The following is a 22,218-nucleotide window of genomic DNA, read 5'->3' as shown; positions in this document are numbered from 1 at the left end:
CCCTGTCTCGTTTTCTCCCCTCACTCAACCTCTCCTTTGACTCACAGAGGCGGCTCAGCACCGGCGCACGGACCGCGGAGGATACGGCGCAGAAGATGGCTGACTCGGCCGGGCACCGCGAACCCTCGGCGGGATCCCCGGCGTCACTCGGGTCGCTGAAGAGCCGCAGGACCTCCGGCGTGTGGCGGCTGTAAACAGCTGCCGCCGCTTCTCTCCTCTCGCTCTCTCTCACACACGCCCCCCTCCTCCTCCGCTCCCCTCCTCACCGCAAATATTGACAGAAGTATCACAGAGAAAACATGGCAGAAATGGAAAAAGAGGGCAGACCTCCGGAAAATAAAAGAAGCCGCAAGCCAGCGCACCCGGTGAAAAGGGAAATAAATGAAGAGATGAAGGTAAAGAGGCTGTGTGCCAAGCTGTATGAGATTACGCGTGGAGTGTGTCTGTGTTAGAGCAATAGCTGTCCCTCAGAGGAGGATTTTGGCTGCACCTTTGTGCAGTTTGGTACACAATAACCAAACTTTAATTTACGATGTTTGTGCATTTTTATTTTTATATATATATATTTTATTTTTTTTCTTGTGCTGAAATGGGAGGCTCTGCAGCCTCACACAATGGATGCGGCACACGCTCACTGCTTCACTTTCACTATTAAGTTGAAGGGATACTCTGAGGGGGTAATGCCGCCTGTCATAATCACGCCGTTTGTGCGCCCTGCTTTTCATAGCTCACCCGAAGTAAATGGAAAATCCAGTGCGTCAGTGAAGGCGTCAACAGTCCGTCTACTATTACTATTAATACTATGGTACACATACAGGAACTAGGGAGCGCACACAATGTCCATAATTAAGAGATCAATTTGGGGTAAACACTAGTCTATCCGTGATGCTTTTGGAGCTCTGCGTGGGTTTGCATTATTTCGTGTGTGTGCGTGTGTGCGTGTCTGTGAGAGTGTTGAGCAGCTGCCCAGAGGCGTGTGATCCAGATGTGCGCCTCTTTACGCGCTCTGTCGAGGAGAGCACATTGTGTTCGGCCTCTCCCCTTTTTCCTCACATTGAGCCACGCGTTGTTTCTTTCAGTGGTTTGTGTTCTTTGACTCGGTGCACGCTGGGATATTTGAGCTCCATGCGGTTCATTGTGGAGCATGAAAATGTTCCTGGTATTTATGCGTGTGCGTGCGTGTGTGCGTGCAGAGGCAACCCGCTTTGTCTGCATCCCCTCATTGTTTGTACACATTTGGCTGGAGACGCAGGAGCAGCCAGTGTTTCCTCGGTTGTTGGGGATGGAGGAGCAGGTGATCACATCAGGAATAAATGCAGTGATGTGTTTTAATTTCATCATATTTTGGCTGCAAGATTAAATGGTTTTCATGTGTGTGTGTCTGTGTGTGTGTGTGTGTGTGTGTGTGTGTGTGTGTGTGTGTGTGTGTGTGTGTGTGTGTGGGTCGTTCCCAAAGCGCATGTGTCACTGCTCATTTTCTGGTACTGTAAAAACAGGAACAAATACTCTTCATTTCATCCACAGTGAGGATGTTTTGTTTTTGACCCCTTCTGTCAAAATGCATTTATAATCTCTCAATTCCAGTGCCTCAATCTGGAAAACATGTTTAAATATCTGCTTATATATTTTTTTATTTTTTTATGATAAAATGATTATTTTATGGAATAAAATCTGATTATGATGACAGAGGAAGGATGCAAGTGGATAATAGGTAGAACTTATAACCCTTATATAGAAATTTATATATTTTAAGGGTTTATTTAGAATGAAAATGACTGAAAAATAATTTTGAATACAGGAATGGCCTGTTATGGCTTACGTAATGATGGGAACAACTGCTTACTTTAATGTTGTCCAACATACACCTTGAAGAGTAAGGCACAAAAAGTAATTACCAAAGAGATTGGCTGTTCACACAGTTCTATTATCAGGCATATTTATGGGAAGTTGAGTGGAAGGAAAAACTGTATTGTAAACTAAACTCAGTCTAGGAGTTTTGTGGAGATTCACAAGCCACAGAGAGCATGTTAGAATCACCACACAGACCTCAAACCTTAAGATCATAATTAAAATAAATCAACTAATAATATTCAAATTTATTGAGACGTATCTGCATATGTGGAGTGCATAATAAAAATAAAAACAGATGCACAAATAGGACATCTATAAATAAATGAAATAAAAGCCTTCCAACACGCCCTCCTTGGTGCAACATCTTTCTCCATCTGATCCATTTATTTATTTTTCTTACTTAGTGTTTTGTGTCCTTCACTGTGCACCGTACTCATGATCACTGCCTCCTCTTTTCCAGCTCTGATGTTTTCTTTGCTGATTACAGACTGAACGGTTGCAACGGGATGCGTGCTGCAGGGCGGGCTCTCTTTTCTGTCCTTATGGGCGAAGTGTTTAAAATGGACAAAATATTCATGAGCTGAATTTTTTTTGGCGCATGAAGGTCAGCTTGTGGCACAGCTCCCGTTTTTTTTTCCCTCCCAGTTTTGTCATTGTTACAGATTCATCACGCACGCTGCAAAATGCTGGGAATAAAACAGAAGTCAAACTGATAATGATTCGTCACGCTGACCATATGATTGCATGATGCCAGTTGTCACTCAGAGATGAATTTTGCAGGTTTGCATTTCCTTCGGCTGTGAAATGATAGATTTTTTTTGTGCGACGCAAATCATCATTCAAAATTCAGTCGACTGACATGTTTTATGATGTGTTTTGAAGCTGTGACATGTCAGTTAAGCATCTCATTTGATTGAAGCGGTACAATTTATCAGCAGGTGTCAAGTCTGTTTGGATTTTTTCAGATAATTTTGTGAATCTTGGCCTCTTTTTCTTCACATTTTCTTTTGAAATTCTGTTTTTGATCAGGTTTCAGGTGCAGGAAACAAAACAAAAGATAATTCTTCTCTAAGTCTAAATGTCCAGTCTTTTATGTTTTTTTTTGTTTTGTTTTTTTAATATCCTTAACACCTAACCCTCAAATGCTGGTTATCTTCTCTTCTCGACTCCTCAATATGCAATTGCATAATACCAAGAGACCTTAGTTTTTGCTAGTATTTGTTTTGTGATTCACTTTTTTGCAGTAAGCCTATTTCTTTTGACATTTTGCACAGATTTTATTTAAGAAATATAATGCAGATTAGCTTCTGCATTTTCAAACTGAAAATGTTTGTTTAAAATGTCATGAAAGCATATTTTAAGTATGAGAAGTCTGAATTAGTTTGCACACCCAGTCATAGTTTGGTAAATTATGTCACCTTAAATGTGTCAGATGTTATTTTGTTAATTTGATCTGAGCTAATTTGTCTGTTGCTTTATTCTGTGACTTGGATCAAGGTTTCAACCATTCACTGTCTCTCTGTCTGTATAATTGCCATAATTGTATAAAGAGAAAAGGACCATAATGAAACATTTCAAAACTTTTATGGAGTGTAATAGAAGGGTAAGTCCCTGGCCCTTTATGATTCAGCTAAAAAAAAAACAAAAAAACAAACCGATCAGTTTGGAAAGAGAAAATATAAAGAATAAAAAAGGTACAATTACATGGTTGTGCATTATCCTTAATCTAATACTTTGCTGTGAGAAAGCTTTGAGTCATTTTCAGTATCCAGTCTTCTGGATACTTCTCCCAGTACCCAGGAATCCTACATCCTGAATTGCGACAGTGTTCACACATTAAAGGTGAAAAAATACTTTAAATTATTTATTAAATGCAATTTTCTTACATCACAAGAGCCTGGCATTGTAACTGGGGGTATTAACTTTTGAGCGCCACTGTATGAATCTTAAATCAAACATCTTGTTTTACCTAGAATAGTAAGTGAAACTGGCTAGGTGAAAAATCTGAAGTTAGATTTAAAAAAAAAATACTCAATTTACTTCCTGGCCTTCAGTTAAAAACTTGCTTGACTTATTAAATAAATTGCAAATACAATCCATAAAATAATAATATGCAACCTTCTTTTAATCTTATTTTAAAGAGCTTAATTAAATAACTTTGTTTTTAGATTAAATATCTTTTAACTATGTAATCTGCTGAAATAACTAATATGAGATATTTGCACCAAATTTCTCTTTTTAGTTTCCTAAACAGTAAAAAGTATTGTATTTGATAAAAGTCTCGTGTGAAACAAAAATGGATAATGTCAGTTCTCATCCATCCAAAAATAATCCCATTCTCATTCAGGAGCTGTGATTGGTGCAAAATCAGTCCTTTGATGCACTTGGCTTTGTTTCCAAATAGAAAACTTTTTTTCCAGTTGACATAATAAACTGAACTATTATTATTTTTGGAAAGTGTGTAATTGATTCACCTGTCTCTATGATTGAACTGAATTGACTGTAAACTGGTGAACTGATGCTATAAAAACATCCTGAATTTGAACTCAAAGATGTGCATAGACAATAGATGGAGGGCTGTTCTGCACTGACATGTCACCTGGTATCCTCTGAAGCTGAGATTCACCTGTAAATTAATGGAGTGTGTAATCTGCTAGAAAATTGAATGTAGTTGCTAGGAGAATAATATAAAATATTTCAGAAAAGCCCCACTGTATGCTTTAGCAGTTGGTTCTGTAAGAGACCTAGCAAGTCCCCTTTAAGTTTTGATAAAAGTTTCTCTGTAAGGTGAGGGAAAATAAGCTGTAAATTGTGGAAATGTAACCAGTAAGTTCCAGGAAAGTCTCTTGTAAGTTTTTAAAAAGCAACACCTGAATCCCACAACAGCACACTGTAAACTCTGGAAAGTTGGCTGTAAGTTGAGAGAGCATAACCTGTACATTTAAAAAATTTACTTGCAAGTTCAAGGAAAATATCCCCTAATTTCTAAAAGTAACATTGAAAGTCGCAGGAAAGTAACTTGTATATTTCAGGCAAATTATCTATAGGTTCAAGAAGAGTTCCTGGTAACTTCAAACAAAGTAACTTCCAGGTTTCTAGAAAGTATCATCTAAGTTCCATAAATAATGTCTTTAAATCTTGGAAAGTATATCTTAAAACAAACAAAGTGTAAGGTCTGGAAAATAACCTCCAAGTTTAGTGTAATTCCTATATTATTGAAAAGTTAAGCACAAGTTCAAGAAATAACCCTGTAAATTCCAGAAAATTAATTTTAAATTGAAGTAAGTTCATTAAAGGAAAAAATGTAATCATTTTGAAGGAATTTGTATGAAAATAAAAATAATTTAAGTTTAGGAAACATAGCCTGTTCATTTCAGACAAGTTTATTATGTATTATGCATTTCTGCTGACATTATTTCTTTCACAACTAATGGAATTTAAATTGCTGTTTTATTAAATCACTGGCAGGGAATAATATGTTAAAATAATAATGATGTAAAGCTTCATTTGCTTTGTAGTGTTTTTATTTTCATAGCTTGTGAGGCTGCAGTCGGGTTCTTCATCCATCCAGAGGCTAAGACTAGTGTGATGTTAGTGAATCGAACACACAGTTCTAATAAACTAGGTGATAAACCCAATGTCCATTACAGCAGGATTCTGCCTCAATCCTTTTAGTGAATTTTATTGCATTGATTTTCTGAAGAAAGCGTTGATGCTCCTTTGCTAAAACCAAAACACGGCTCAGATTTGCTTCCTTCTCGCAATTTAAATATATCTGACCAAATCTGGAGAAACGCACTGACTCACAATGTGCCCTTTTGAGGACTAATACGTCCCCAACAAAGCAAGCAGTCTGACAGAGTTTCCTTCATCTGGCTGCACGGGTAGAATAAGCCCCAGTGAGAAGTTGCGGAGCAGAAGGAGTGGGCATGTAGGGGATCGGAAAGGCCGAGAAGTGGGCTGAGGAACAAGGGGAGAAAGGAATGTATACAGAGCCGGGCTGGCTAAGCTGTAAAAACTGTAACCTGAGCGTCCCTGCTGGATCAAGTATCAAGAAAAGTAGAGGGGAATGAAAGCAGAGGAGAGGGAGAGGCGGCAGGGGAGTGGAAACCAGGGGGAAGCGACGGGGGGAAAGTTGGCGTGTGGATTCTGGAATTTTATCACAGTGTTCTGTAACCTGCTCTGGTTTCCTACCGCAAGGTGTCGGTTTCCCACCATCATCATCACCACAAGCCCTGCTGGCTATGTTTGGGTCTGACTGAAGGGAAACAAAGGACAAGCGTGTTGAAGCAGAATTTTATGTATTTATATCACACAAGTTTCTGAAAATACGACTGAGAAGTGTCAGTGTTTGACCTGCGTCTGTAATTAAAGTATCTGCACTATGAAATTAACACACTTCTAATGATCCAGAACATTGTAGTGAACTTGTTTTAAAAAGGTTTTCCCAACACAACCATTTCACATGCGTGGGAGTCTAATAGGCTCAGGTTAGATTGCCCTGATTTTTATCTGTGATTTTTTTTAACCCTTTGAAAATAAACAATAAAAACATTTTCATTTATTGCACAATCTTTTGTTAAAAACTTTAGAGAACCCCAGACTTTGAGCTAAGAAAATTGATTCATTTGTTACAAAATCTGCATGTGAAGAAATATCATTTTTAACAAAATGAAAACAATTCAAAAGGAGTGAAAGTTTTTTTCTTTTTATTTAGTTTTTTTTATGTAACACAGTGTATGGAAACATTTAATTAGAAGTCCATAACTTTATGTTTCTCTGAGGTATAAGTAGGTTGTGAGACTGAGGCAAATTTCTCTTAGCCACTCTTCAAAATGGGAAAGACAGGAGAACTTCTCTAAATAAGGGAAAGCTATGAGAGTTTTCCACTGTGGTTTTTGGGTCCATGTGTTTCATTTTAGTGCCTTGCTTTGATTTGTGGTCACGTAGTTTTTTTTCTCTTCTTTTTATTTTTGTAATGTTTCCACAGTTTTGGTGTCATTTAAAGTGATTGTTCATTTCTTTCGTTCTTCATTCTCTCCCGTGGATGTGTCACATTAGTCCTTTCATCATAACTCTCTTTATTTATTATCTGGGTTTGTTTTTCATTAAGTGTGGGATCCTCCTATTCTATTTTACTTCCTCCTGCATCCTTTGCAGCAAGGCCTTTGATGCAATTTCTTTATCAAGAGTTGATCCACCACCATCAGTATAACGATTTTTTTTCCCCCCTTTTTTTTGGAATATTCTCATTGAATTGTCATTACTGAGTGACATGAAAAAAAAAATCTTGTCATTAGGTTGTAAAATTTGTGGGGGGGGTTTCCCATAATCTTCCCTGTAGAAGGAAATGTATCCATCATCTTTTCACAAAAGTTTGTTTTTAGGCTTAAACCTAAAAATAGACCTAAGGTGGTTGCTCTTTAAAAGTTACAAAAATATCTTATAGTAGATGTTTATCATAAAGTGAAAATTGTTCCAAATTGCCTTGTAATAGATATGGTAGTAAAGGAGTTTTATTTAGCTGGGCTAAGGGGGAACAGTAGATTGTACGGCATTAACAGAAGGCTGCCAATAATCGTGGCCGTTCCTATTTTTACCCACTTACTCACCATTTACCCTGTGAGGAGCTGGAGGGGATTTTTGATGAAAACTTTTCTACATATTGATCAACAGCTGATTTCTGAAAGATACTGTAACAAATGAGCATTTAGAAACTTCTAGCAGTAATTAATAGTTACCTTCTTTGTTTCAATGTGAATTTCATCCATTCGTCTTTGTTTCTGTTCTCAGCATCTCTGCACTGGAGGTTTTAATCTAAGAAACAAATCTATGGGCTCATCTTTCACAAAAGAGCAGAAATATCTCCCCCTTACATTGCCCAGGTGCATTTTAAAGCACTTGCACTTGTTACAACCATATTAAATTAGCATTTTAGCCATTTATGTAGATTAAAGGCTATCATGCCTCCTCTTTACATACATCTGTAGCTACCTCTGTGCCTCTCTTGCCTCTGTGCACCCACAGCCAAGAAGTTGGTGCAACTGCTTTGATGAGCCGCCAGCGAGGATTGGGTTGCACTCCTAATAACGCTCGTACTTTCTCAAAGTAGTAGGGTGGCGGAGAGGACAGGTTGGCAGGAAGGAAGGGGAGACACACAGAAATGCTGTGTTTTTGTCTTCCTTGTGTGGTTACTTTACGGCTTATATCCGTTTTACTCTAGAGTACATTTAGGCGCAGGTTATGCTCCAACTCCTTTCTTCAATAGGTGGATTTTCTCCTCTTAAGGTTTCACCTTTTGCTGCTGGACAATTTTCTGCCCTTGTGCTTTGCTCCTTTTAGCTTTGTTATCTAACAGCCCCTGGTGGCAACATATTTTCTGTTTAGATTTGATTGTGACCAACTTAATAGACAATAAAACATGATTAGCCACTACAAAAACTATTGTGTGTTATAGTTACGTTGCATGGAAAATTATTGAACCTTGCAGCAGCACAGTGAAGTGGATAAACAGAGTACATGGTTTTCAGGCTTGTCAGCCTTTATTTGTATAAAATAATTGAACATTATTTATATATATTTGTTTCCTCTTAACAAATACACACCCCTGTTGGTTTTCACAACATGCTTTAAAGTCTGTTGCTATAAAGTAACAAAATGCAATTTTACTTTTTCATGGCACTTGACATAAAAACAGAAATAAACCCATTTTTTGCCTCTTGCTATTGCAAAGATATCCTCACACAGTGTTTCTGCGAATGACAGCGATGTTGTGTTGGTAGCTGTCACAACCAAACTTTGACTTGTGAAAATCAATCTGACTTCCGGGAAGCTTAAGGCAGAAAGAGCACCGCTGTCATTCATCATTATCTGAGGAGGAGTGTTGTTACTGGAGCTGTCCTCGTTAGCAGCCTTCACACCTTCAAACACCTTTTCCATAAAGCTTGCAGAATGATAACATTATTAGTAACTGGAGTTGATTTTAACTTCTCTAAGTAGGATGTCCCTGTGCTGTTACAGCAGAAATCATTACATTCTCTGTGGAAAAACAAAAATCACCGTCTGACATGGAATGAGACAAAAACTTCCTTGTTTTAGATCCATTAGGACTAGCAAAGTTATCTGTATTTGTTAAATGGCAACAGTATTAAGATTTTTTTCAGAATTGAATGTAATATTCTTCAATAATTGTGATAGTTCCAGCCAATCTTAAAACAGAAAACATTTAGGAATAGCTTATACTGTCTCCGCTGTAAATTTCACACAATAAAGGTGAAGAAAACTCAAATATTTGTGTGGCTCAGATCACACTACACAAACAGCATGATGCTTTCTGTAATCTGTCATTGACAAGGATTGTGCCACAGTTAATTTCCTATATCTTCCCACTGACCATCTTTCCACAGTGGTATTTCATGACAGAGTGATCAATAACTCCTGTCATTCCTCGTTTGTTGTGCCCTCCCATCACTTTCACTGAATTCTTCTTGGAATAACAAGAACTTTTATATTAGATCAGATGAAGTAGGCCTCTGCTCCTCCTGGTGTCTCAGATAGGCAGAGTTTATTCTGTGTTTTCTGTGCTTGAATTCCTTTTAAGTCATAGAATTTTGCATTATCTTTGATTAAGTTTTTTTTTTTTTTAAGTTAGTGGGCTGATGTCATTTTCATTCACAACAAACTAATTCATTTGTACTGATTTAACATAATTAGGTGGAGTCGTCAAACATAATTTAATTGTATTTGAGCTTTAAGCTAATGTTAGCCGAAGATTTAAGTTAAATTTTGTTATTTCTTGTTTCTTGAAAAATAACAACTTAAATCCTTCACGGTTCAAGTTGCATAAAATGGCTCTTTCAGGTTACTTTCTGAAACTTGCATGATGTTTTCTTGGAACGTAGAAGTTAGTTTCTCAATATTGAAGAACTTATAGGTAACTTTTCAAGACACACATTGCTCTTTCGAAGGGCTTAGTTTTCAAGGATAAGACTTTATGAAAACCATAAATGCATTGCATTATAAATATGGCCTTTTCAAAGTGAAATAAACACGTTTGATTTATTGTTATGTCACCCAAATACAAATTTCCCTACTTTTGGGCTTTGGTTTACAGCTAGATACATTTTTAACTGTAGGTGAAAGACTGCCCAGCACTTACTCTTGCAACCTACAGAAACCAGAAACACGTTCATAACTAATTTTGAACAGACTTGCTCTTATAAGAACATTTACTCTGCTGATCATTTCCTGACCTGGGACTAATATTTTCACGCTGCCCCAATAGATTTATTCTCACCAGGAACATTTTCATGTTTTATAGCCAAATAAAGGCTGAATCTTGTACTGCTGTAACACTTCATTGAACGGATGCTTCTGGAAATGCTCCAGCTGAGAGATGTATGCTGATGATGAACCACATGCATTAACCACATTATGGCTCTGAACTAAAGCGTTTAATCACTGTGTTGTGAAAGAAATACTTTAGTGTTTCACCTGCATGGGTTTTAAAATATGTATGTGGACATCTGGGGTAAAATGTCAGCTCAAACTACAATGATCTTCTTCAACCCAAAACGTGATGCTTACTTAAACCTAAGCAACAGATTTATTGTTTTAATCAACACTGACTTTATGCTATAGTTTCTAGCTTCTTGTTCCTCCTCTTCTGGTTAGTTTTTGTTTATTTATTTGGTATTTTTTTAGTTTTGCTTAAGTGAAAATGTTGCTTCTGACTCCATTTCCTTGACTACAAAATAAATAGCTCTGTAGTGTTAAGAAAAAGTCTTGAGTAACTCGTCCAATCAGCAATAAGCAGTTATTGAATTTCCAGATTTAATGTTCAATTATTTTCTTTTAATATAAACATGTTTCCTCAGTTTGCTGCGCTCTTTGAATTTCTGAAGTAATATGTTCCAGGCCATCACACTGCCACCATGTTCCACTGTTGGTGTGATGGTATTTTTCTGAAATGTTCTTAGTTTTATGCCAAATGTAACAGGACGCACACCTTGTCAGTCCACAGAATGTTGTCCCAAATCAGCCACCGCCACCTACTGAATTGAAAATGTGGTTAATTACATTTAATTCATGATTTAATAAGAGAGGGAATTACTTTCTCAATGCTTTCAAATGCTTTTGATAATTCACATGACCTTTTTCTGGCAATAAGGCAGGTTTTATGATGTGAAATATCTAATAGAAAGATGCCAAAAACATAAAACACTTTAGGTAGGCGATAACTTTGACAGTACTATCAAAGTTATAGGAAGCCTAAGTCCTTATTGTATGTTTCTTTTTATGAGTATTTTTGTCCCCCGTCTGTCTGTTTGTGCTACAGAGTTTTGCAGAGAACACCATGAATGAGTTGCTGGGTTGGTACGGCTACGACAAGGTGGAGCTAAGAGACGCCGATAACCTGGAGATTGGAGAGATGCCGCAGCACATCTCAGTGCTCAAAGGCAAGCCTCACGTTCAGCTTACTCTAATGGATAACTCTTTGCTGCATGCTGTGGTTTTGTAATCATTGGTTTGACATTCAAAGTTTGAATTTTGTAGCATCTCTTATTGAGTAATTTTCTCTGTCGATAACTGTTTATTTTGTAGGATCTAAACCTCGTGATGTTCAGTAATAACAACTTGAAGCAGCGTTTTTACCTCCTAACTATAAACTTTTGCAACTACACTCACTGACAAAATCCGAGAGCACTTGAGAAATGGTGTAAATGTTACGCTAAAAAGGAAACTCACCCTCTTTCAACTGTTGGGTTTTACATAATTAGAAAATTATAACGATCCAGCCTGTTGATGTTTGTGAAAAAACTTAAGTACGCTCAATGACTCAGAACGACGTAAAGCCACTTTTAAGAGCAGAAATTCTCATGAAGTCATTTGTAGTTTGATTTTGGCCCTCTCTTCTTCATAAAACAACTTCAGTTCATAGAGATTTGCAGATATTTTTTTGATCATTTCAATCAGCGTGAGGTCTTTGTTCAAACTACATTTTCCCGGTAGTCTTACGGTTCATTCAGATGCAACTTCACAAACACAAATCATAATCAGAGATAAAGTTTTAAATTGTATGATTGGGTAATGTGCAAAAGTTGCAAACTGCTCGGATCACTTGGATTATTTTGAAACAGAAAAGATGTTTTTCTGTGCTGCAGTAAGATATTCTCAACTTTAGGATGTTACATTACAACAGCGTTTGCAGTGAGTGGACGCATCTGTTGGTCATGAAAATCCTTAAATTGTTTGAACCCTTTTATCTGTACAGAAAACTCGTTGCCAAAAATCCCAGGTTCGACAGAGAGCAGTGAAGGCTCTCCAGACAGAGCCAACAGCTCCCTGTCCTTGCCAAACTCAAGAAATGGAGTCGCCGAGCCGTCCAGCACTCCCTCCACCTCCACGCCCAGCACCAAGGAGCATGGAAACATGCCAATAGTGGTCCCTATGATCCCTCCACCGCTTATCAAGCCTCCTGCAGGTATTGGCACATGAAATGCTCCTTCTATTTTTCTTTGGGCATTTTCTCACTGTTGTCTAAAGGAAACACATTTAAGCAATACAAGTTCAGGGTAAAAATATATGAAAAAGACCAGAACAATCGTGCAGATTTGCCATTAATAAAAGTGAATCATCACAATCAGATCTGTTTTTGACTATCATGTCTTCAAGTTATGTTGTCAAGAATGTGTCATGTCTTAATCTACAGGGGAAGACTGTCTTGCCAGGCATTTCAGCTGAATTTTGCTGCATTTAAAAAACATGCTAACTGAGGGGGTATATTGCTTAGACTGAAAGCTTGTTGAACTTATGAACCAGGACTCCTCAAATTCAGGCCTCGAGGGACGGTACCCTGCAATTTCTAGATTTGTTTCTGCTTCAGTTGAGGTCATTAGCAGGACACTGGAGAACCTCAGACTGAGGAGGTAATTTAACCATTTGATTTGGATATCTTGAACCAGGAACATATCTAGAAATTGCAAGACACCGAACTTTGAGGCTTGGATTTGAAGACTCATGTTGTAGGCTTTAGTATTTTTGCTATTAATGCAGAAACATTGCATGGGTTGAGAACTTGAAACTAGTGTTTCAAGTCTTATTTAGGCAGAAGGAATTTCTCAGTTCATGAAAACAAGACAGGGCCTAGGATTCAACCCTGAGGAACTCCACATGTAAGTGATCAGCAACACCACTTTAATGTGGAGTTCCTCCAGCTTCCAGTCTAGGCCCTGGCTTGTTTTCAAAATATTATTCCCTTTTAGGAAATGCAGAATTCCTTTACATTGTTTGCTGATGACAGCTGATTCTGCTTGCCTGTTTATGCATAAACCAATGTTTCTCCTCAGTCTTTATTGGTATTAGTAATACTTTGAAATAATGACAGAAACCACATATTGCTGTTCAGAGGTCAGATGGTCCTGATAGTTTTCTTTTATTTTGTTCAGTTGTTCTTTTCTTAACAACCTTAGTATATTTTTAACATCTTCTTTAAATTAACAAAGTAAATCTTTAGACATTGTGCCTTGTTTTCTTCCTGGCTTTATGTCGAAATGTTTACATGGCTGTAATTTGACTTTTCACAGGAACTAATAAACAGAAGCATGAAACTCTAATCTACTACCCATTAGTAGGTTAATTTGCATATCTAATTGTTGGTTTTCAAAGGTCCTTTTCAGTCGGACCCTATTTGAAAGATATTGCAATTTGTTTAATGTCATCATGAACTCTGAGGTCCAATAACCAGCTCAGGTGAGCGCACCTTCTCAGTTATAACTCCTAAACTATTAGAGAATGTTCTAATGCCTCAAATTTTAAAGGAACATTCAAAACCCAGCTCGAATTTTCCATTTGTTTAATAGAAACCCATATAACCCAAAGCGATATGGACATTGACACAAATGTTTATACAGTGTGAAAAGTTTGGCCTCCGTATCAGCCAGAGACGGCCAGCTAACGAGCTCGATACCTGCTGTACACCTTGTTTTCCACCAGCTGCCCAGGTGCCAGCATTACCCCATCAACTCTCAGAGGAAATGTCCGCGCTCCCTGGCCTGACAGGGGGCTTCATTATCCCTCGTGTCTGCTGCGGACAGGAGGCTGATACTCTCCGACGGAGGGAGTGTGCCACCTTGGCAGCGCCCAAGAAGAGTCCCCACTGGCCCTGCCCAGGCAGGAAAACAGATGGTGCGGCCCCACTTAAAGCCTGGTACCAACTAACTACCAGGCTGACACCTTCTTCAACTCATCTCACCCCCCTCCAACCTATCCACACACACTCTGAATAATTCATGTGCTCCACTAAAATCCCACAAAGGCTGTTTTGAGGTGCAGGTATGGAGAATGATGGTGGCATCTAGTCGGGAGGCTGCATAATTACAGCGATAACTGTCCACCCGAGTGTTATGAGAGCTTCCTAGGAGGAGCAAGCATCTCCCTTTTTATAAATACATCAAGAAAGATTTAGTAATTTTGCATTAGCTTTGGTCCCATTCGGTATCCTTCCATGAGAGAAGAAAAAAGAGGAAATGCAGACCGAGTCTCGTTTGCTGTTTTTAGGGCCCAAGAGAGTTTTTTCCCCCTAATTGTGAGTTAGTCTTTACTTAAAATCGGATGGCCTTGCAGATCCATTAAGCTCCAGAAGAGGTGAAAAGCCCTTCCAGCAGTGATAAAGAGGTGACACGAGGTGAAAAACTAATGGGCCTGCATCCGTCCCACCCTCACCCACACACAGTCATAACGTGATAATTGGGAGATACTAGAGGGAATATTGGAGGATCTCTCTCATTTCAGCGGCAACTGCACTAAAAGCCCAAAGCGCATCATCAGCAGTCACAGTTTACCACAGAAGAGGCCTTTCACTATCACCAAGGGGCTTTTAAAATAATTTGCTGCCCAGACACAGAAGACTTTTTATTTGGATTAACTGTTTAACAGGCTGGGACTAGAGGAACTGTGAAGACGACTTACTTATCGATGTGTTTTTTTCCTCACATCATATAGAAATAACTGAATGGGTTTTGTTAATAATTTTTAAGTGATCTCAAAGTCTTTGGTGTCTAACTACTTTACTTGCTATTCAGATGCCTATACATTCAGTCTTTGCAGGACATAAGTTGGGATATTTTGACAACGGGAATAAACTTTTCAAATCATTGACACGCCTTGCTGACTTTGAAGACTAACTGAGTCAAACAGCAAACACACTTAAAATGGACCATGAGAATTTGGTACATTATCAGATGTTTCAAATCTTTACATCTTTTGTCGTTTTCATAAAACTACACAGCACATTCTGCAGAGTTAAATCTGCAGAGTTAAATCAACACTATGCCGACTCTTTGGTCCTTATCAGAATTGGTGTTAATTTAACTCTTTCAGTGATTTCAACAAGAAATTGAGTAATTTTAACACTTGAAATAGTCATAGCTACTCAAACTATTGTTAAAATAACTCTGATTTAACTCTGCAGAATTTGTTGTGTGTATTTAAGGTTTTTTTTTTGACATCTTTGAACAAATACTCCTGTTTCACACACAGTGGATTTAACATTTAATTTTTTCTGCTGATCTGCTTATGCTTCAGCACAGATAACTGGTTTGCACTGAGTTAACATTTTCACCAGTTTTCTTCTTCAGTTTCACCTGATGTTTGTTTTTTTTTACATTCCTTTAAAGAGTTTTAACGTTCGTATGTTTCTACTATGTCATCTACAACAGCTGGATGAATTTAGGTTTTTGGCATATTTTAGCCCACAACATTTACAATGTATTTTTTGGAGAAAATATATATTTTTTCTAGCTCTGTTATTTCTCTCCCTTTGTCTAGATGAAGACACATTAAATGTGCAGATTATGTGCGCTTGGTGCCAGAAGGTTGGCGTAAAACGCTATTCTCTGAGCATGGGGAGTGAGCTGAAGAGCTTCTGCAGCGAGAAGTGCTTTGCTGCCTGCCGCAGAGCCTATTTCAAGAGAAACAAGGTAGGAGCCCCTGCTTTTCGTCAGCTTTGCATTTTCTAGACACTTCTTAAGGGTCGTTTGGTCACAAGTTATCACGTCACCACATGACATCACCGACTGGAAAATGAAGCTGATGGATCCATGACTTCATGAATTTACAGTTGACTGAATAAATATTAAGCAGAAAGGTCGAGGGGGCATCAATAATTTCAGCAGATTTATCAATGGTTTGGAAGGAATCCATATAGTAGACATCTAAAGCTGTCTTCTCTGTATAATGTGAAAACATATAATGGACAAACAAATGTCCTTCACAGTTCAAAATCCCACGTTTTACCTTCAAGCCCTCGACTGTAGCTAAAAAAAAACTTGGAAACATAAACTTTTTGGCATGCAAATTAATCAAAGTAAATAAAAATTTCTTTCCTTACCCCATACCATTATTCCTGTTAATATGATCATTTGTCAGTCGTCGGTTCCTCCTGGGATTTTATGCTTGCACGATAAAGTTGCTAATTGACTCTCATTACCGTTGTTTATATGGTTGCTACATGCAATTAATGCTACATTTGCAAACACCACATTGTGTTTAAGGCCCTTTTGCACTGCAGGGCCGGCTTGGCTGTAGTCGACACAGATCCGCTGTACTGCGGCTCTGGCCCAATTATGTTTCCATTGAGCATTTAGAGTCTAAAGTTTAGCAAGACCTCTGAAAAAGTCTGGAAGACGACTGGTCTCTGTGCCAGTCTCCACAGCAAATGAACCAATCAACACCTGACTTCAAACCAGCAAGGTCTGGCCGGCCCGAATGGAACCAGATCCAGGGTGGGAGCCGGGCTCTAAGTGCTAAGTGCAGAAACGCCTGACCCAGCTTGAACCCAGGCTGAGCAGTGCAAAAGGGCCTCTAATTTATGAGTCAATATGAAGTGACTACTTTTTCACTCCAACTGATGTATAATTACTTTTAGTTGTAGTTTGTTTACCGTTTGGAAGCTAAAATAACTAAAATTACAACAACCTAAGAGGAAAAAAACAGAGAAACTAAAAATTCCAAGTTTGTTATTTTCTTACCTAGTGTAACCGCTTTGGATGAAGACTCAGCACTCTTTATAGTTATGGAGACTGTTTGTCTGACCTTGTTCAATTTATTTTTCAAATTTATCAGGGCAGAAAAACTCAATAAACTACTGTAAAGAAACCAATGCTAATCCTTTGTGCTAACTGAGGTCAACAGACTAATCACAAACATAAAGCTGTGGGGCATTATTATATTTTTATTCTCTTTTTTGTTTTTTGACTAAATGTATGTTTTATTGTAACAAGCAGAAATATTAGCCACTAATGCAGTTAGCATGAGCATAACTAAACTTACACCGTTTTGCTGTTTACACCCTAATCTATAAAAAAAATCCCACAAAAACAATAAAGTATGTTTAATTTTTTATTCATTAATTGATTACCCAACAAATCATGTATCATAGATAACTAATGAATTAATAAATAATACAAAGTTTGATTTCTATAGACTGGTTGGTCACAACAAAGACCAAAAAACAGCTCGACAGAAACCATTCTTTCTTCTGATAAACTTATTGAGCTTTTCATATTTTGTAAACTAGCATCATTATGCCATAAAATAGCCTGTAATCTAATTGTTACTATTACCAATCATCATAAATATAAGTTTTACAGTTCTCTCCACAATAATTGCCCCCCTTGTGAAGACATGTATAAAGGCTTTCAAATAAATTGGTGTTTCTGAGAGTTGGTGACCCCAAGAAACTATTTTATCTGCAACCAAATGTTGATTATTAAACATGTTTTATTTGTCTTTAGTAATAGAAGATCCTTGTCCAGTTTTTCACAGATCAACTGTTGTTTGTTCTGCTCCATCTTTTGAATTATTCCTCTGACTATATATTTATCTTTTTTTCTTTTTCTTTTTTAAGCTTGCTCAGTGTGGGATCATGCTCTTGCAATAAAAGTTTATTTATTTCAAGGCCTTTTTGCATGCCTTTACCAGGAACACCAGTAATTGTGGAGAGTGCTGTTCCAACAAACAAAAAGTCTTGTTTAGCTGCACTCTCATCTCCTTTGCTGTGGTTAAACAAATCTCCTTTCTCTTTTATACCCAAGCTGGGATATATAAGGACTTATACAGTGAGTATACCATATTTTACTCTGCTGTTTGTCCGTCCTGAAATTCATCCAAATAAACACCACACTACAGCGAATAAATGCACCTGCAGTTTGTTCATTTAATGTCTTTCTTTCCCCTGACACTATTTCCCAAAGCATGTAAAGTTCAACTTGAATGTTTTAACTGCTGTTGTTTATAGGATGAGGCTAATATTATTTCAAATCATTTGTGTTGTCAATGATAAAAATGTAGCGTAATAATACAAAATGTTGACAGACAATCTGACACCCTCAGGTGATGTCAAGGGTTCACTGACGTTAGGAACATTTAAATTACATCAAAAGAAGGCTGTTTTAAAACTTTATTTTTATGTTTGTACTCCAAATTAGATCTTTCTCATTTAATAGTTAAAGGTACCAGAGCAGGTTATGACATATTTAAGGTTTGTTTATTTTTTTCTTCAAACTTTGTCTCGATTAAACTCAAGTGAAACGGGTTTCACTTGAGTGAACATTGCAAGGATACAGTGTAAAACTGTTTCTCACTGCAGAGAATATAGTTGCAGAATTTCAGCCAGTCAAAACATTGTTTTTAACGTATAAACTAAGCAATGGCTGACAGGCAGAAACAACACCTGTCAAAACAAGCTGAGGTATTTTTTATGCTGTGATTGAGCCATTATGTCCTCCACTTTCAGGACTTTTACTTCCAGCTATCTTCCTCTGATTAAGATTTTTTGTAAAGCTATTCCAATCCCACCCTCACCTTAAACCCATCTGTTGGTCCTGCCTCACACCTCACCACTGTCTTGCTGCTCAATGCCATACGCCACCATCACGTAAAGAGCAAAAGTATTCATACCTCTAGAATATTTTTACATTCTGTTCCTATTCCAAACCTTAATTTATTTTATCGGTATTTCATGTGATAAGCCAACACAAAGTGTTGTAGAGTGGTGATTTAATAATAAAAAATAAAAAAATCAAATTTGTGAGCATTAGTTCTCAAGCCTTGTGACAGATTCTCAGTGAGATATTCTTGAACTGTCTGGTTTTCAGGGACATTTATGCAGCTTTATGTGGCATTATGCAGCTTTTTGTTCATGAATGTTTTCTAATAAATATCTGAGGCCTTCACAAAATAGGTGGATTTATCTAGAGGTGGACTCTATTAACTGGTAAGATGAATTCAGATTGAAGTCAGTTTTCTGTGGATTTATGGACCACCACCCATTATTGGTTTAGTACTTGTGGATGCACATATTTGTGGATTTTTTTGTGGAACAAAGCTTTTAATTATTTGCAATATATTTACCTATGTAGCTTTTTTCTGAGAGTAAAAAAAAAACAGTCTGGGAATCTGTTTCTTATGTTTTCAAAGCAGCCAATCCTGGAGTGGTATTAATTTTTCGGTAACACTTTATTTGACGGGGTGTGCATAAGACTGACATGACACTGTCATAAACATGACACCTGTTATGAACATGAAGGAGTCTTTATGAAAGTCTATGACTGTTGTCATGAAGTGTCATTTGGTGACACTTATAATGTAAAGTTGCTCTAAAGGTTGCATCAAGAGTCCATTAAAAGTGCCAATTTTGCATTAAAAGTATTATTTACAAAATAATGCAAAGTTGGCATTTTTAATGGACTTTCAATGCAACTTTTGGAGCAACTTTGCATTAAAAAAGTGTCATTATTTACCCAATGACACTTCATGACAACATAGAGATTCATAAAGACTTCTGCATGTTCATGACAAATGTTATGTCATATTTATAGCAGTTTCATGTCAGCCTTATGCACACCCCGTCAAATAAAGTGTTATTTTTCATTAGATTCTATATCTTTAGAGTAGAGATAAAGAAGAAGACATAGCTGCTTTTGCAGTAGCACTAAAACAGTTTCCACTCTGCATATTAATGCATTTTGAGAAGCATTTAGTGTTTGAACTATTAAAATAGGCAGATATAAATGTTTTCAGAGGAGTATGCATTTCATCTATTTTCCTAACCCCCAAGAATACTGGGGTCCACTGTATTAGAGTACAGTGGACTCTAATTCAGTAGTCTAGCACACAAGAGCTCAATAAAACACCCGAAAAACACAAAAATATGAAGAAGTTTAATTTGATAAGTAAGTATAACGAGGTTGATGCAGGTCACCTTTTTCCCCCCATCCGACTTTGTCAAAAAATTTGATCAGAACTTGAAACACAAGTCAAAAGTTCTTAATAAAATACCCAAATCTGTTTTGTTTCACTGCTACAGTCAGCCTCGTCCTCAAGAGATTGTCCACATTGGAAACAATTCCCCTGCAGTCGTGCTCTTTGCCAGTAAGACATGTCGGCTTTTTCATCAGCAGAATGCACGTGTTCAAACATCACAAACACAGAACAGTCTTCCTCTCCCTCAGTGGCTCAGATTCCATATTTTGTCTAGCTGTCGAACATTTCTGCAGTCCATTTGTGTAAACGATACCCATATGTTTCTTTCTCCATGCACCCACAAGGTTGGACGCAGCAAAGCAGCCTGCAGGCTTTCTCCCTTTTTCCTCACATCTCCTCATGTCTATGCAGATAGAGGTGAAGAGATGTGGGGTGGGGAGGTGTGGGGACGTGAGTGGGAGTCGTGTTGCATGAAGCATCCTCAGCTGCTTCATTCATGAAATCCAATCGCCTTCTCGTGTGACAGCGGCAGATACTTTCTCACATCTCTCCAAACCTCCACGTTATCTGGGGCTTGTCTGTGTGCAGCGAATGATGATGGATAGTTTAATTTAAGCTAATCACTTATGTTTCTGTTTACTGTGTCTTAAGCCTCTCAGTTAATATGGAAGATCCTGCTTCCTCTTACCTTCCAGCACTCAATAATTCTGTCACCTCATTCTTATTTATTTTTTTATTTTTTTGCTTCTGACTCATTCAAAACCACAACGACTCGTTTTCTTCTTTGATCCTACTCTAAATTGAAATGGGGAAGATGCAGAAGTCCTCTGAGGATGTGTTTTTTACTCGTAGATCGATTGGGGGATTTAAATAAAATAGATATCCCTCTGTAGCCTTTAGCTGTTGATGAGAAGCTCCTGAATTGCAACGCCTTTAATTTCATTTGCATGATTTGTGCAGCAGAAAACCAGCGTGAAGTTTGGGATTTAGTGCAGACGAATTATACCCAGAATGCAGCGCAAGTTACCTCTGCTGTCGTATTAAACTGATCAGCTTCATGTTTTGCTTATAGCAGGTTATCTATGCTGAAGGCATAAACATAGCAAAAATAGTATTTTGCTCTGTTTAAAGATATTAGAAGGACCCAACAGCAGACAGGAAGGAGGCTGGATCAAAACAAAGATGACATTTACTGAAAGAAATTAAAATTAAACAAGCATACAGATTGGTTGAATACAAGGAAAGACGCATAAAAGCTGCAAGATCCCAGGAGTCAGAGATGTATAAATGCTGGGTTTGTAATTAATGAATAAAAACAAATTTGACAATCTGTTTTTGGGTTGCAGCTGTAAAGGGAGGGAAGGCTAAGCTAATGCAGTAGAGGCACTAGATGGTAACTAATGGTAACTAACTACACGAACCACAAGACGACCTATGCAAAAACCCAGGAGAAGCACTGGCGTAATAATTTAGGTATTCCAAGTGTTTGAAAAACTTAACAGATTGTGTCTATTTTTCCAAACCAGTTTAACATCAAACCAATTCTCTTTATTTTTATGCCAAAAACATTTGGTTTTAATAAGATAAGATTATTATGAGACATAAAATCAATAAATGCATTCGGTGCGCGTTGACTAATGTCAATGCCATACATTTTAGTAAAGCTCTGAGGGCCTTTTGAAAATAAACAGGCCCACAGAATTACAGATTCCCCAGCGTGCGAAATTGTGTGTCTTTCGTGTTTTCCCAAATAATTCCTCCTTTTATTGACTCCAGGTCACTTAGCAAACTTTGCATGTTTAGATTTGTGATGACAGGATAGAGAAGTTTATTTTCTGGCAGCTCTTGAGCAGTGAGCCTCGCATATTTCTTTCTTTCTTTTTTTTTTTAGCTCCCTTACCATCCTCAAATCTGTGTAGACTTGTCATCTAGCCTTGTTTACCTTAGTTTTCATTATTTTAAACGTCTAATTAAAATAATCTAACTTCATATATGACCAAGTTTAGGAAAGCAGTGATTTTCCTGCAGCTATGATTTATGAAGATTAGCAAAGATCTGCTTCTTTGGAATGACTTGCTGAATCATATTTCCCCTTTTGAAAAG

The 22,218-nt window shown here is 37.6% G+C and overlaps 1 protein-coding gene across 4 annotated transcripts in view; it reads left to right on the top strand.

The window, feature by feature from the left end:
- The first annotated feature begins 46 nt into the window (after window positions 1-46).
- LOC103154415 (sine oculis-binding protein homolog) overlaps window positions 47-22,218 on the top strand; it is a 40,745-nt gene continuing 18,573 nt past the window's right edge. For 2 of the 4 annotated variants that reach the window (XM_016662500.1, XM_016662494.1), the window contains exons 1-5: window positions 47-395; window positions 11,189-11,309; window positions 12,125-12,334; window positions 15,679-15,830; window positions 17,946-17,969. In XM_016662500.1, the coding sequence (XP_016517986.1) occupies window positions 300-395; window positions 11,189-11,309; window positions 12,125-12,334; window positions 15,679-15,830; window positions 17,946-17,969 (603 nt within the window). In that variant the 5' untranslated portion in view covers window positions 47-299. The remainder of the gene's footprint in view (window positions 396-11,188; window positions 11,310-12,124; window positions 12,335-15,678; window positions 15,831-17,945; window positions 17,970-22,218) is intronic. The other 2 variants (XM_007575695.2, XM_007575687.2) reach the window with 1 other exon arrangement.

Source organism: Poecilia formosa, unplaced genomic scaffold (assembly GCF_000485575.1).
Source record: "Poecilia formosa unplaced genomic scaffold, Poecilia_formosa-5.1.2 Scaffold8, whole genome shotgun sequence".
NCBI lineage: Eukaryota > Metazoa > Chordata > Actinopteri > Cyprinodontiformes > Poeciliidae > Poecilia > Poecilia formosa.
This window is presented reverse-complemented; position numbering and strand designations above follow the sequence as displayed.